The sequence below is a fragment of the Athene noctua genome, chromosome 15 (genome assembly GCF_965140245.1).
Source record: "Athene noctua chromosome 15, bAthNoc1.hap1.1, whole genome shotgun sequence".
Classification (NCBI taxonomy): Eukaryota; Metazoa; Chordata; class Aves; order Strigiformes; family Strigidae; genus Athene; species Athene noctua.
Window position 1 is genome coordinate 15,582,621 of NC_134051.1, and position 17,238 is coordinate 15,599,858.

Below are 17,238 nucleotides of genomic sequence, written 5' to 3' on the forward strand. Positions count from 1 at the left end.
AATAGTGGTATTGCATGCAGGGATTGAAGTCCATTTCCAAAATTATTGATGTGATGGATATGCACAAAATACACGAAGGGCATGCTGTTTTCAAGTTTGTCCCCTGTTGTTTTAAAATGAAATTAAATATTGACATGAAGTAATATTTAAATTGAGTATAGCGCAAGGGAAAACTTCACAAGGGATTTTTCTCAAAGGACAGAAAATAAAGGAAAATATTATTCAAAAGAAGGCAACAGCTCAGGTAGCCTTGGTTTGTTTTTTGTTTTAACTGCTTTTTATGACCACCCTTTGATTGATTGCCTGAAGTATCAAAGTATGAATTGCAAGCATGGCTAGAGGAAAGACAGATAAAAAGAAACAAAAAGTGATAGTAGTTTTGTTTTCATTTTGTGTTGTCACAAAACCTTTGAAAGAGTATGAAGACTGTTAAATATCCCTCTATTTCACGATAGCATTCTTCATAAGAGACAGATAAAAGCTATTCTCTTGAGGATAAAAAGAAAGAATCTGAGAAATGTCTTTCTCCTGATTGTGAGAAAGTACAGAGCGTTTTCCTGGGAGGTCTGGGTTTTGGCAGGATTTGGCTTGCACCTGGCACAGCACTAGCCTTTGGGTCTGCCAGTGCACCCTTACCTTCCTCTCTCTGCTGGCTGTTTGCCACTCTCACCTATGGGCTAGGAAAACGTCAGTATTTGTTCTGTAGCTTTTGGCTAATAACTTCCTTATTTTTGTAATTTTTCTGTTCTCTCTCCTAAGTAGGATGTTATTTACACAAAAAAGCAAAACAAAAATAGAAAAATACTTGAATCAGAAAATACCATCTGGTTTTGTGTGGTCTGCTGATCATTTATTTGATCTGCTACCTTTGTTTTTATTTTACAGTTCTTCAAATTTTGCCTGAAGCATATAGAGATAAATCAGGGGAGCCATGCCTTTTTTGATTAAATTTAACAAGCCAGAAGTCCAGAAAAGCAAGGGTCTAGTTCAAAACATTCTTCTTGTCATACACAGGTTTTGCGTGGTTTCTTGGATTTTAGAAATTCAAATAATTTAGGATAATTTATGGGAATATAATCTGATTCATGTTATATTGTTTTTCTTCCCTCTTTGCCTTGTTGCTGCAATGTTGTTGGTAGGGGGACAGTTCAGGAATTTGCAAAAATTTTACTGTTTTTCAGTAGAGAACTCTGACCCTTGCTTCAAGCAAAGCAGTAGTAGGCAAAGACCAGTGAGAAAGGCCAGAAGTATGGGTAAGATTAATTTAAAATAAGTCATGTCTAGGAGTTCAGTAATTTTTGAAAAAACCTTCTGGGCTGGTAAATCAGTTTACTGATATCTGATTTTTTCCTGCTCTCCCCTTTTTCCTACTGCCACGGCTGAAGAGTTGAGCTCTTTTGTCAATGCTGTATTGTGAATGAAATAAATTATTCCAAATTAGAGACACTGGGGTTTCTCAGTCCAGCTCCATATGTGATAGACTACAGAGAAGAGGAGCCAGGAAAAAAACCCTTCTCTCTCTGAGCAGTCATCCCTGACCCTCAGCAGTCAGTATCTTCCCATTCAGGAAATGTGTTATGCTCTAGCATGTGGTTCACCAGATTTGCTGAACACATGATAACGTTCTATTTACCATTCCTCACTTTAAGACTTCTTGATAGTTTCCTCAACATTCATAATGTTGCTAATGAATTTCTGAACGCCATGTCATCTATGTGTCACCCAGAAGTACATGGCACAGCATGTACTGGAGTTACTAGGGGTGGGTGTTCATAAACTCAAATGATTCAGAAAATGAGAAGAAAATTATAGTTTGACATTCTTGTGTATGTAAAAGATTTTTAAGAGCTTTGTGCTCACAAAATGGTACAGAAAATGAGTCCAAAAGCATCCAGCAAAGCTGGCATTCATAGCACTGGTTACTTCTGAGATCACTTACGCCTCTTTCATGTAATGAACAGGAGATGAGATTACTAAGGGAGAGGAGATAGCAGTGGACAGAATTTTCTTGCAGAGTGTTTATCTGCTGTGATTCCTCCGCACAGTAACATTTTAGGAGTGCCCCACATGCGTGTGCTCTAGGGGATTCTCTTCAACCTTATTAGGAAGCCTTAATTATGCCATTTACAGGTTCTGTATTTTTGCAGGATTCACAGTATTCTTGCACTTTGGCATTATATTTTTGTGCAATAAGATATCACAAATTCTGTAGTTACTTAGAAATATGTCTGTGTGAAAACAGAGCAGGCTGAGGTTAACAGGCAGCATGGGTGATGGGGTAGTTGGGGGTGACCCTCTTTCCCCAGTCCATCTCTCCACTTCAACATTAGACCTTTAAAGGGCTTTTTGAGGGTTGTCAGGCGTAGAGATCAACTGTGTTTCATTAAACGATGATTATAATAATAGTCTTGGAATTACTAATAGCTGTATTTTTCAAAGATCACAAATCAGATTGTCAGTGTTTTCCATCCGGTAAAAGAAGAAAGAGTTCAAATATGGGTATTTTTCTATCACTCCAAACCAGCCATAATTCCTGTTAATATCTGTGTTAGCAGAGGGTTAATATTTACTATTTTCTACTGTTTTTGTAATGTTTTCCACAGTTCCTTAAAATACTCCAGAAATACAACAATTGCTCTGAATACCAACCTTTTCAGGCAAGCATTCAAATCTTCAGATTAAGTCAGTATTTAATGTTTGTGAAAGATCACTTTACCGATTTAATGAAATTGTCAGTTTTGTTAAGGTATATAGGTAAAACAAAATAAAAGCAAAATATCAGAGTTTTGTGGCCATGTGCCACCGGTCTAGCAGCTGGCAGAGCATGGGGAAACAAGAACGAATTGGTTAGTCTTCTGAATAACAGTGGATATCTCCACAATTGTGATTGAAGCAGGGGTTGTGCATTCAATTGAAGGATTTTATTAATGATTTTTTAAAAAAAAAAAGTTTCATAAAATGTCTAGGAAGAAAATTGCTTCCTAGCAGAGATGATATATTTTATTTCCCATCATGGGGCTTCAGGGAAAATGAGTGCATGTAGAGACTTGATCCTTTTTTCTTTCTTGTCTCATGCCTGCCATGTAGATCTTTGCTACAATCACAGAGCCTATATGCTTCTCCAGGAGATGTCAATTCACAGAATATAAGTTTAAAATTATGGATGAGAACTTTGTACACCTTAGTTATGAGTTCACTGTTAGTAAAAAGATTTTAAACCCTTTCTTCTTTACAAATAATCCGTGGGCAGGCAGTAGTAACAGACAATCTCCTCGTGACTTTTAATTTTTTGGTTGGGTGTCTTGTGCCAAGAAACTCCAGTCTGTGTATGGTGTTTGGAATTATTCATCTGCTTGTGATCCCTGTGATCTTTGAATGAACTAGTACTTTTTATTAATCTTTGCTCCCCTGCTATTTTTGTGTTCCACAAATGTTCAATTTGAGACACATACCTCAGCTCCTTCCACTATTCCTATGGGAGGAAACTGCTCCCAACGTCTTAAACTCATATGAATGTCCTTGAAAAGTGAGAATATTCAGAACCAAACTCCATTTCTGAATTACCAGGGTACTCCACCATAATATCCCTGTTCCCCCAGTTCCACTGCTATACCCCAGGATTAGGAACTGAGTTTGCAGAATGCTCACCACAGCTGAATTTCAAAAAAATGTCAGGTGTATGAGCAGCAGCAATTTTTACAGCTCTTAAAATAGACATAGTTTCTCTAATTTTTTTTTTTTTTTTCCAGTTCTATTGACTGGCAAATTTGATACAGATATTGGAAGCCATCTCACTACTTCAGGGATTCATTATCTGTAGATTTAAATAAAGTTAATAGCAAGCTACACCTGTATCAGTAGAATCCCTGGACATGTATTTAAGAGCAGGGTTTGTTTCAGTGCTGCATAATAAACTTAAAAAAGGAAATAGCAGATACAGACTAAGAACCATGACTAGTATACAGTGTAATTTTAGTGCATGGGTCAATTAGTATGTGTAAAGTAGTAGCAAAGTAATAATTTAAACAGTAAAGCTGTGAAAAAGGAAGATGAGAAAAGCAAGACATCTGTTAGCTAAACGAATAGAGAAAAGTAGAGTTCATTCCTTTCTGCTTTGTCAAAATATGCTTAATTAAAATGAAGCATTTAATTGTAGTTCTGTAACATGAAAATATTGTTGCAGCAATAATTTCACAGTCAAGGTTTGATGGAATTGAAAATACTCCCAGTTTTTGTATAAGCCTATTTGTATTCTCTTTGCAAATTGGCACTGGATCCTGGGAATACTTTATGCCCTTAGACCAAACTTTAAAAAGAGAGCTGTTACTTGTGTAGCCTGAAGGAAGCAGCAGCTATATAAATATTAGCTGTCTCTTGCAGCACAGGGTATATAAATTGCTCTTCTAACCAACAGTAAAGACAGAGTGCATTTTACTATGGAATTCATGGGTGACTGCTTTTATCAATGCTCAATTGAATTTCCTCATTAGCCAATAGTTTCTCTAATTTGAGTGGCCTTTTTCATTTACTTCTTAAAGAGATATTTCAACTCAATCCTAAAGTGTCACTTGGTATTTAAAGGGAGTTATTGAAAAGGCACATATTAAATTTTCAGGTCTGTTAGCAAAATTTTATGTGAGATTGTCTGATTTCCAAATCTGAAATCTGAGGGTGCCTTGCTATTCCTCTGCAGATATTCCCTGACTTGTTTGTCTGTGCTGATGCAATAGTAATATAGAGTAAAATTATAGAATAAACCTGTGTGCCCTCAAGTAAATAATTTGTAGTTTTAAATTGTAGGAATATATAGGGACTAGGATTATAGGTGTGAGGGTCTCAGAAACCCTTTTCTTGTCAAGTGATGTAGCTGCTGAGCCCCTTGGAAGATGCAGGGACTTTTATTCCCATTGAGTCAGGGTGGTGGAAGGAAAGGCAGCCCTCACCCTGTGCCCCCTCCGGGAGCAGGGGGTTAGGTGCCCTTTCAAGTAGTGCAGATGATCCTTTTGCCTTCTTTGTGTGGGGACCCACAATGTCTCAACTGAGATGGTAGCGCAAAATGACTACCAACAAAATAGTTTTCTTCTGACTCCTGTTTGCCAGTGTGTCTGCTCGTAGTTTGGGTTCTCTAGGGAGATGCTGGCGGATGAGGAACATCTTCCACAGTATCTCTCCAGTTTCTACTGTCCTGCTATATTACAGTGCGTGGGAGAAAGTCACATTAGAGTGGCAAAATTGAGCTGTTTTTACTTTGGATGTGTATGTTTCTGTAAGTTCAGTCAGTGTGAAGACACACTTTCTGGTATAATATCACTGAATTAACCCACAGCATTTGAGGAAGAAATTTGAGGCAGCTTATACAACTTTTGGGTTTTTTCAACCTGAAATTGCCCTTCTTCACATTTTGAATGCCTTAAACACTTTGCTTTTACCTTTTCTCCCTAGTTTCAAAGGCCGCATGATTATTCACCTCCTTTTCGATTTGGAACGGTCCCAAATGGAAGCACAGAGAGGAATATCAGAAACAACTACCCTGATATGCACCTTTACATGACGAAGTATAACCAGAAAGGAGTTGAAGATGCTTTGGTCAGCTTGAAAACTGGGTAAGCTTTTTTCCGTGGATTTTAAAGAATACAGTAGACTTTGCAGAAACTGAGAAGTATTGATCTGTACTTAAAGTGATACAGAACAGACTGATGTCAGGCATGCTGTGTAGTATATGACTGGTTTGGTTTGTTTTTTTTTTTTCAACTGCACTGTACGGATATCCAAAAGGAAAATGATTGCCTGTGATTCGTATGACATTTAACATTTCATGGAAGCTTTGATGTCCGATGTAAAATAGATTCAAAGAGCAGAATTAGTATTTCTCAAATTTACAGAGAGATGATACAGGTGGACCTGGATATGGGTGGGAGCTCAACACGGAACATGATGTTTTGTACAGTCCCTCATTACCTTTGCAGAACTCTCTCAGAAATGTGCTTTCACAGGGTGAATTTCTGACAAAACTTGTTTGTCTGGCCAGTGTTCAACTACTTGTTATTTCTTTTCAACCTCTTTGTCCCTTCAGTATGTTTTTAGGTCCACTCTTACATTTTTACTGTCACATGTGAAGTATTGACTTCGATCTTCAGAAAATCTGTTGAGATCTAATCCTGCTTGTGACAATCTTGGTAAATATTCTGGCAAATATTATTGTCCTTCTTCCTTAAGATCTGAGATTTAGGCTTGAGTGCCATCCATCCCTCTGAAACAGCCCATTCTGCCTGGTTGGACAAAGAGTCTGAATTTTCATTGTTAATCATCAAAAAGTATGAGAGTGACTCACTACTTGTATCAGTATTCATCTGGGTGGCAGGAATGTGTTAGCTCTAGTAATCTTTTCTAAACATATAGGCTTGATAATAGTCTGTATTTTAGTTAATAATACTGCATTACAATAATAATAATTTATCAATATAGTTTGTTCAGGTTTTTTGAAGTGAGAAGGCTAAATCACCCATAGTGGATTTAAGTACATCTACTCTAGTGACTGTTTCAAGGCAGGCACATCTCGCCTGCTATTATTTACAGTCAACACAGGACACATTTTTTCCTATACTAAATTAAGCTGTCACTTTTGGTCCTTTTTTGGTAACTGCTTGACCTTTTAATTTTTACTCTCCTTCTCCCAAACATGTAGGGGATTGTAACATATTTCTTACGCAAAAAACCCTGAAGTCCCCAAATCTTTCCTTAGAGTGCACTTCCCTTCTTTAAAAAGTTATCCTTCCTACTATTCCCCTCTCTGCTGTCTCTATATTGTTGTCTGGACTTCCTCTGTCATCATTGCCCAAGGCATGCTCAACTGCCATTTCTCAGTCACAGTTTGTCCTATCCTAACATAGACACGTATCATAACGTGAGATGAACCTTGGCCAAGGTCTTCCAAATGGGAGGCAGAGCTCCTGCTCTGCCCAAGCCTGTGCAAGTTATATTTCCTGTGTTGACAACTAGATTAAGCATTATAGATAGTCAGCTGAATGCTACCGTTGCCGCTGTGAAGTTTTAAAGAAGAAGATATCCTTAATTTCAGCCATTGCTAGAACTTCTTCAGTTGGATGGATAGTTAGTTTAAGGCATTTATATTCCTTGTACTTTTCACCAACCATTTGTGGCACTGAAAGCTCTGGAAAACTGCTGTTAGATTTAAAATCAGGCCACCTGTCAGACACAAGCATGAAAAGGGACTGAGGGAGGGAGGTTGCTACCTGACTGCAGGGGAGTTCATGATATTCACTAAAACTCAGGCTGGCTGTTCTTGTGCCAGTTGCTCTTCCTCAAAAGCTTTAGTCCTTTTGACAGCAGAAGCTATTAATTTTTTATAGATTTTTTTTCCCCTGCTGAAGTTTCTTTCCTCTTCTAAGTGATTTCTCAGTGTGGACACCCTCAGGTGTCTGCCTTGCTCCCCGTGACTGACATTTCTGCAGCAGATGGTGCAGATAAGCTGCCATGTGCGGGGTTTTCCAGATCAATATAAGTAACTGCTACATACAGCTGCGCTCCTTAGTATTTTGTCTGATGGCACCTACAGAAGGATTAAACAGCATGCCATCAGCTGCTGAAGTTTCCCACAATAGAAGTGTCACTTTGTGTTTGCTTATACCACAGGTTTGGACATTCCAGCAGGAGAGTAGTGTCAAGTGGGCTTACATATTTTCTGCCTTCAGTTTCTGCAGAGCAAGAAGGGTGCAAAGACCCAATCAATGTGGTAATCGTGGGCAGTAAACTCGGTTATGGATCGTGCAGCATGATTGTACCTTCTTTTTGCTTCAGAGTTGTCTCTTTCTGGAAAGATGATTTCATTTAGGTGTCCAAACCGATCAGGCTCTGTCATTCTCACCTGTCACTTGCACCTTGAGCCCACCCACATTTTCCTTTTGGCTAAGATATTTGGTGAGGATGTGATGCAGTTCACGTTGATGACACCTCAGGGATCTCTGGAGCTAAAAGTGTTGTGAGCGAAAGAGGTGAGACTGTATAATATGGGACTGTAATAACTTGGATTCTCTGTAGAGAGGAGAATAGAAAAGCATGAATAGGTATTTGGTAGTCCCTACCTCTTCTCCTTCTCCAGATTCATATTCTTCAAAAACATAATTTTTCACTTTTTCTACCAAATTTTCAGCTCTGTTCCTCAGTATACTCCTCATTTTTTATATACCCATGCTTTATCTTCTTCCTTTCTCCCTTGTGACTTATTTGGTCAGACTGTGTCTCCGTTCCATGTAAAGTTTGCCCTTTCATCCTTATCTAGACTTGAGCAAGCTTTCACCTTTTATACTTTGCTTGATCCCATGATTTTTAATACAGCTTGACCCATGGAGCCGATGTTGCCACTTCTGTTTTGAGGATGACCTGTGTCTCCTTCCTCAAACTGCTTCTGAGCAAATATATAATTTCTATTTTCCTCTTCGGTATGGATGTGTTTTGTTTACCTTATTACAGCTATTTTGTCTGTTTTCATTTTTATCTGTTCTCAAAGTTATTCCTGCACTTTTATCTTTTTTCACCCTCATCATTGGTAGCATACAAGAAGCAATTTTTCTTCCATATGAACTACCTGGTAATTGTACAATCACAGACTATAGACCTGGGAAGGACTTGCAGAGATTGTCTGGTTGATAACGGCTGCTGCAAATCAAAATAAGTAGTACCTGTGTTATTCCTGAAGATTTTTTGTATAACCTGTATGTATTTCCAATCTCACTTTTAAAACTACTTTTGCTTAATTGAAGACATAAGATTTATTCCCCTTTAATTAGTTATATATAGTTTTTGATTCTAATTTTAAAGTAGAGCAAAAAATACTAGCAATCAGGCAATACTTAATGACTGAATAATGCTACACGTGGCATCTGATCTAAATAGAATCAAACTATTGAGTAGTCTCTTGTCACAGTTCAGCCTGGTTTTGCTGTATCTCAAACTCTTTAAGTCTTTTGATCAGCTTTAATTAGTGTTAGCCTCTTGAGATGTATGTGAATATCTTGATCTTTGAGACCATTGTGTTTAATACATAATATTATTGAGTTGAACTGAAAGGAAAAAGTGGGAAGGAGACATAAAGCTTCAGATGCACGGATTTCTCTAAGATTTCTTTTTTTGTTGGAGACATGCTTATGTCCCTTTCCTCATTCTGAAAACAAATTGAAAAACAATCTGGGTTTTTTATCTTGCTTTCTCACAAGAAGTGAAAAGTCAGCTGCTTCAGTCCAGTCACTAATGTGGCCAGGAAAAACCTCAAGGGCAGAAATACAGATAGAAATGTTTATAAAATAAATTACGTTCCTGCCTTTATTTCCTGGTCTGGTGTAGGGGTTAGATAGGTCTTGTGTTGGAGTATTGCTGTACATGCAGAGATGTGTGCATACATCCGTGTCTGGGAAGCCTTGAACAAAATACCCAGCCCCTTTGTTTTCATCTTTGAGAGGTGAAGCTAATAGTGTTTTAAATATTAACTTACCAGGAAAGCATCTGCATTTGTTGGTTTTTTTTTTTTTTGTTATTTTTTTTTAAATTAGAACAAACAACTTCACTACATGGGCAATAGGCTTTGACCTATCTTGTTCAATTAGCATTGAAAATGTTTAAGATCATTCTAGAAAGGAATCAACTGGGAAATACTGCAAATCAAAATGGAAATGAGATTTTTGCTTTAGACTGGCATTGACATTATACCTACTCCTTCAGGTGAATCCCCATGGGGGGGGCTCATTGCAGCTTACTCATGAAGGCTTGTTGCTATCAATGGTGAAGGTAAATTTATCATCTATATTGGCTTTTCCCCTTTGTTTGATAAGAAAGCAACCTTTTTTTTCCTGAAAATAATAAAAAAGAATTATCTGTAAAGTCTTGATAATATCTACCACTTGTCGATAATGTCTTATTTCTGACATTCCCACATACAGTTCTCAGAATGCTGCTGAAAGATCATTTGAACAACAGCAGAATTTCTGTATTTATTAATTAAAAGCTATCAGTTTGCAACGAGGCCTGTTAAAAGGGAGCAAAATTCATGCATCTTGTTACTCAAGCAACACTTAATATTTTTCAAAAAGACAAAATACTGTCCCTCTTTCAATGCAGTTTAGTACTGAAAGTAATCACGATTTTACAAGCTTGTAAAGAAATGTACTGGTGTTTTTCCCTAAATTTCGTGCATATAAGGGATCAGCTGAACCACATGCACTGTGCTACTTGTAGAGCTTCACATTCCTCTTTAGGCAGGACTGAAGAGCTCAGGAATTCTCCAGAGTTGGTTTTTTTTTTTTTTCCTTTTCCTTAATGAAACAGAAATGGCAGTGATTTCCTGAGCATTATTCTGAAGAGTAAAGTCTGTAAGACATTAGCTAATGTATTCTTGGTGAGTGAAGTCCGGCTCTGTTAGAGCTGCGGTGGCTCCTCTGTGTTCTTCAGATGTTTATTGATCAAATAAAGTTCTAAAAATGCATCGCAAGCATTTCTGTCTATGCTGCATTTAATTAATTTACATTTCTAGAACCCTCTGCACCAGAGAGACAGATCCTATTGATTTTGCTTTTTCAAGACAGAGTAAGTCTTTGAATAGGAAGTAGTTAATTATTGTGTTAGGTTTACAGTGGCTGTTTGGGTTTGTGTGCTTCTGTATGCCTTGCTGTATTTTTCCAGAGGAGGTAATAGTTAAAGAATGCTCTCTTTTTGCAAGCAAACTCACCTTACTTGTTGTAATTTTTTGGTGTGGGCTGTATGAGCCCATAGCTGTTGAGTTTGCATGTCGTGTTTCTCCGTGTCTGCTGCTTTAAAACTGTCAAGAGGAGAAAACGCAATGGCAGTAAACTGGAAATGCATTTCATGCTCCCACCTTTGCCCCAGCACATCTACACTGGAATATTGTCTGGGATTTAACTGCTAATGGCTGAACTTAGAAAATTTAATTGGGAGAGTCTCTTCTTACTATAGAGATAAAACGGGAAACTTTCACTTGTCTCTTGCCTGTCACTGATGAATCCATCTAATTTTTTCTTCACTTCCTTAATTTTCCTGGATATGAGGATTGCAGCTGAGAATCACACAGTGTATATCTTGTTTCAAGAAAAGAGATGGTCTAACTGATGCTGTGTTATAGCAGCATGTTGATGTGAGGACTTTATCTCAGTTTCATTGCAAAAAGCTCAGAATATAACTTGCTTCAAGGAAACTGCAGTAATGAATCCCTTGTGTTCCACAGGCAAGCAGCCCCTTGTACAGCCGCAGACCCCCTTGCTGTCATGACTTGCTTTCAGTTTTTATTTACAGCCCCAGCTGTCACTATATATTCAGGGATTTGATGCTAAAGTTTACTTGGGACTCCATCTGCCTTCCTGTTAAAGATTGCTATGCTTGGTTGTTTATACACATCGAGTTTAATACCTTGTTCCCTAGTGGCCTGTGGCAGCCTGGTGGAAATATGAAGCTGCTTGGAAGGAATGCTGTGGTGATGGTTATTTCTCCCCTGCTGGACCCTCAGCAGCCACGGCCTCAGATGCAGGGGATTATCAGATTCGAGCTGTCCCCTCAGAAGATGCTATTGGCCTGCAAATGTGTCCTGAGCTGCTACTTGCTGTGATAGGAACACGTAATAGTTCTAATGCTTAGCATTTTTTAATGATAAATAATAATGCTAGAAGAACACCTGAAAGTATCTCACCCTCTCCAGCTCCCTGAAAGGAGGGTGCAGAGAGCTGGGGATGAGCCTCTTTAACTAAGTAGTAAGCGACAGGACAAGAGGGAATGGCCTCAGGCTGCGCCAGGGAAGGTTTAGACTGGATATTAGGAAGCATTTCTTTCCAGGATGGGTTGTCAGGCGTTGGGATGGGCTGCCCAGGGCAGGGGGGGAGTCCCCATCCCTGGAGGGGTTGAAGAGTAGGATCGATTTAGCGCTGGGGGGTGTGGTGGAGTTGGGAACTGTCAGTGCTGGGTTAACGGTTGGACTGGATGATCTTCAAGGTCCGTTCCAACCTAGCTGATTCTGTGATTCTGTATCTGACGGAACAAGTGTGAATGGCGTGAGAAGTTATTTCCTCCCTGGAAGCACACTCTACCATGTGAAAACAACAATATGATTATTAATGATTTTTTTAATAGTACTAAGCAACATGTTGAGTTTTTTTAATGGTACTAAGCTGAGAAAGTGCAAGAGAAAACCCTAGAAGGCTCTGATGCCCTTTGAACCCTCAGTCTTCATGTTTATCAACCTGAATTAGCTTTTTGTTGTGCTTACGGTGCTTATAATTCTATTTAGTTCACAGCTTTGCCCACTCTGTTGTTTGCTGAACAGATACAAACTGGTCAGCGGCTGTGCTGGCAGCTTCCACAGCGTGGCACAGGCATAACCAGGAGGCAAACATCTCCCTTTCTGTCAGCTGGAACACATTTCAGATTGTGCCCAGCAGGTCCTTCTGTTAATTAGGTCTGTCAATTAAAGTGGTGGTGTGCCTAAAGGAAAACACAAAACAAACTTGTCTTTTAAGCAACCAGCTGACATCTCCGCTTGGATGCAAAAAACAATTTATTTTTTTTTTCAGTATTTTCAGTTTGTTTATACAGAAAAATTGTCATAAAAATTTTCATCAAAGGAAAAGCTTTCTGGTTTTTATTCTTTCTGTGGTTCATACCTTTTCACCTAAAAAGAGGGGGGAAAGCTATGAGAGAAATTACCTGTTTGAGAGAAAAATTATGTATTTTAATTTTTCATAAAAAGCACAAGTTCATCATTCCTGTGGGCAGATAATAACAGCCTGCAACCAGAACTCAAAGAAATGTTCAGCAGACATAAATTTTTAAACTTTTAATCTAGTGGCTCAATATTTTTTGACTGTTTCTGATTGACAACACCTTACAGTATTTGTAATGGAGAATATTCACTCTTCTCTTAGACTTTTAAAGTTGCAGTACATATAGCAATTCTTTTACCAAATTTTTAAGAAATTGCCAGAGATGGTTGACTCTGAAATATGTTTGAGGGAGAAAGGGAAAGTTGGTGGGCAGTGTGAGATGTCTGTAATAATTTATTGCTTGCACCACTGTTGGATGCCTGTTACGATACATGAACACAGAAGCTATGCTGGAGACGGCTTTAGCACAAACACTGCTTTATGCAACTGAATTTCAAAATAATGTATCAAATCTTTAATATCCAGCTATCCTTCTAAGAACTGGATGTTTTCCTGCTTTCTCATGGCCTACTCGTTAAAGTTCTCTATTCCGAGCCTGCTTGGGTTTCCTGTTTCTCATAAGCTTCAAAAACAGGATTAAAAAAATCAAATACAACAACTGAAATAATCAGTTTTTAGATGGGTGATCCTTGCTCCGGTCACGTTTTTAAGATGTCACTGAAACAGCAGCCTGTAATTGAACTATTAATTCTCCTCTTTCAAGGTGTCTTTCAAATTATGAAAGCCTTAGAGATCTTTTGGGATACTGAGAATTCACCAGTTTAAACTACTGAATTGGAAACTTGTTTATTCACATGTGATAGGCAAAATAATTTTCTGAGTCTGCATCAGCGGTTATTACAACAAAACTTAAAATGTAAGATAGGAATTAGCCTTTTTTTTAAAGGAAAGTATTGAGTGATGAATCCAATTTGTATCTCTAAATGTTATTTCATTAAGGAGAAAGGTTTAAGAAAATTATTGTCTGTATTTTCATCAGATCTGTAGGGTATTAATTTAAAAGATTTTTGCCAAACCCTGAAAGGGCATTTTATTGCGCCAGGTGATCATGCCTTTAAGCAGGTGATAAATCCAAAATGTGGATGTGTGACATAAGATGAGAAATTAATATTTCAGGTAATTCACTGTCAATGGTACTTATAACTAATAGTCAGGAATATAAAATAACTTAGAGGAGTGTTTTAACTAGCTCCTGGATTGCTCTACTCCTGTACAAAGGCACCCACTAGACCATTTCTCTGGATATAACTTTTGGACAATTTTGGATGCTGATACTTAGAAGCATCCATTTCTGCAGCTGGTCTGAAAGACAAAATAAAAAATTCAGTAGAGCTGTGAGACAGGGCCATGGGAACTTAGAAACAAAGCTGAACCGAGCTTTAATTTTCTCAGTCAAATGAAAACTGAAACTGAGCTAGACCACGTCTGAAACACTAAGTTCAGGCAACTTTTGCCATAAATTGTGTATTGAGTATCATATTTTATGCCTGAATACTTTCTGCCTCTTAGCTGTAGTGAAAATAGAAATGTAAAATACTTTCAGAAATTGTTGTTCTGTAGTACTCTTTAGTTCTGACAAATTGAAATAATCACAACTGTAGAATACTTGGAGACATTTTTAAAGTAAAAGTGAACGTCAGTCGGTCTCTCATCTTTACTCTCTCCTCTCTCTCTTCATCTCTCTCTGTGTCTTTTCCTTGGTTGGCACCAGACCTCTGTGATGTTCAGTAGTGATAGAATATTGCATTTGTGCAGTTAAATTCGCAGAGTTACATTCTAGAGATCAGGTACTGTGAATACCAAAATTGAAACAAGCTCAGAAAGAAACTGAAGGAATTGGTGGAAGGTGAATAATTTGGCACCTGTTAAACTTGATGGGATTTAGTACACCCTGCAGCTCATGAAACACCCATTCATCTGGAGCCAAGAAGATATATTCGGTGACAATACCATCCGTATCATGCCTTGTTTCTTTTATTCCTCCTTAAGCATCTATTTATTGCTAGTGTCATAGATTATTGGGACCTAAGTCTATGCCAGTAAGGATCTACTACCCATGTAGGGGTGTTCCTAACCGTATAACCTCTGGGGAAACAGCAAACAGCACTGAACAAAGATCCAACACTACCTGGGAGAGCAAGATGTTTGCCGTGCTCCAGAATGTCTATTTATCCCGACCAATTTTGACAATAAATACTAAATTATTGTACAAATACGCTTTCCTTCAAACCATCTGAAGGAGCTAATAATGTGAGTAATGATTTTCTTTCTGACATTCTGTTAAAAAACCCCCAGTTTGGCCCATTCAGTATTTTCTCTCCTGGTTGACTGTGTTCAGGCAACTTCTGCAATCAATAGCTTCATCCAGTCTCTGGCATCAGATGGCCGGGGTAACGTAATTTCTACTCTCCTTACGATGTTTCTTTTGGACTTCAATCTAATATTTGTTTCCGTGTTCATTCTTATATTCATTTTGGTATTGCACTCTGAGGGGAATGATTTTCAATTGATGTTATAACTGTAGTCACCCAAGCTAGGAATTGGAAAGCTGGTTTGCAACTAGGCAACTACTATTTGTGCCGAAAGACTGCAGAGATATGAAAACATTGAAATTTGATCTTCCATCTAGGTGCATTTTTCAGATGATCCGCTTGTTGAAGTATCATTTCTGGAAGCTAATAACTTAAAATAAATGTGTGCCTGAATCAGCATAGCTTTCCTGCTTTTACCACTAAGTGTTCCCACTGAAGTGGGCAGAGTTCAGGGTTTGGACTACAGAGTGCCACCAAGCTGGCAGCTCAGATAAGACTTCCTATGGCATTTCCATTTGTGGCAGGATTTTCTGGCATCAGTTTTTCTGGTGGCTGATCCCTGTTTCCCCATCACTTACTGTCCTTTCAGGAAATGCAGTTATTCTCACATTCTTATATTTCATCCACATGTGTTTAGTCTAAATAAAGAATGGACTGGGTAGAACTTAATGTGCTGTTCCAGGGGAATTTCTGGGGGAGGTTGGTTCTTACAGGCTTTCAAGAACAGGCAAACGCGAATATTGGTGTTTAGAGGGTTACTGAGATCTACGAAGGCACTCATTGAAATGTCTGGGGAAGCTCACACCTCAATAGTTTCATGTTACCTATAAACAGAACCAGACATCATCATGTCCTTTTAAGCTGGGTCACAATTCTCAGGAATTTCATCATGGCCATAATATAAATGTGCTGCTTTTTACTTCTACCTTTTTTTTAAAAAATAAAATAAAAAATAATTCTGTCTTTCCTGTTCAGCTGATCCATAGCAACTTGCCTCTAGGAAAAAAAAAATGGTTTATAGTGATTTATTTCTGATTCCTTTATTCAGTACCTGAGTGCTCTTCTAATTTATTTTTTTTAAAAAAAGGTTATCTCCTATGTCTATATTATCATTTTTTAGGTAATGCAGTTATCTATCTAATGTTTTTAAATATGACAAAGTATCTGGAAACAAAATGAGCAGGTGAAAGTAGCTATATCCCATTTACCCCCTCTTCTTTTGAGAAGCTATTCTGAGTTTTAGTATTCGTTTGATTTGGGGATGAGATCAGGTGCTTGATGAAATGTGCTGAATTTATCCTTCATTATGCTATTGTAACTGGGACAAAACCTTTAATCTAAAAATATATTCCCCCTACTTGACTTTTCAAATTTTATATTTTGATAAACTGATGCTTTGCAAGTACTTCATTGCTTGGCTTCTGAGACCTGAAGTGGGACACTATTCCACAGTATAAATTCACCACAAAGGCAGACTAAATTTTCCATTATTTTGTTGTAAGGGAAATGTTACAGGGACTGGGAAGGTGGCTGTTCAGAGGGGTGGTGAATGGGAGCTCCTGTGAGTGAAGAGGGTTGTCCATTCAGGCAACCACATCCAAGCGGTGCAGGAGGGTTTTCCGGCAGCCTGAGATTGCCCTGAGAGGTGAGGTGAAGCCTCCACAATCTTTCATGATGGTGTTGATGTCTGTCAGAGATTGCTCTTTTGAATTTTGTGTCTACATTTTCTGTGTGGAGATTGAAGAGAGGGCAGTTTGAGCTGGGAGAAAAGTTGAAAGTTCATTCTCGCTAATGAGTTCATCATTTAACTGGGTTAAGCTTTGCTAACCTGCATTGCTGCAGGGGGGTGGTTGTTACATTTTCCAACCTAATGAATTGGCAATGTCAAGAAATCCATCCACTGCAGGTGAACTTAAGATCTGCGTGAAGCTATTTGAATATGTGCTAAAAGATAAAGTCACTGCTCGTGATGAAGTGCCATCAGATAACCTGAAATGCATTTTAGTCAAAACTGGGCAAAAGATATAATCAGTCCTTCATGCTAAATGTTAAATATCTGCTTCTCTTGCTCCAACAATATCAAAGTGTCACTCTAGAGCATTTTCATTGAAGCCTCCTCTTCAGAACAGCCTTGTTTCCCTTTCATGGCTGCATCATCCCATAGTGACCTGTTGGTATGAGATCCCCCG

The 17,238-nt window shown here is 38.3% G+C and overlaps 1 protein-coding gene across 5 annotated transcripts in view; it reads left to right on the forward strand.

Annotated features, from left to right (window-relative positions):
• The window catches only part of GRIN2A (glutamate ionotropic receptor NMDA type subunit 2A), a 192,582-nt gene that overhangs the window by 141,403 nt on the left and 33,941 nt on the right, over positions 1–17,238 (forward strand). For all 5 annotated transcript variants that reach the window (XM_074918783.1, XM_074918787.1, XM_074918782.1 and 2 more), the window contains one exon: positions 5,443–5,603. In XM_074918783.1, coding sequence (XP_074774884.1) covers positions 5,443–5,603 — 161 coding nt within the window. The remainder of the gene's footprint in view (positions 1–5,442; positions 5,604–17,238) is intronic.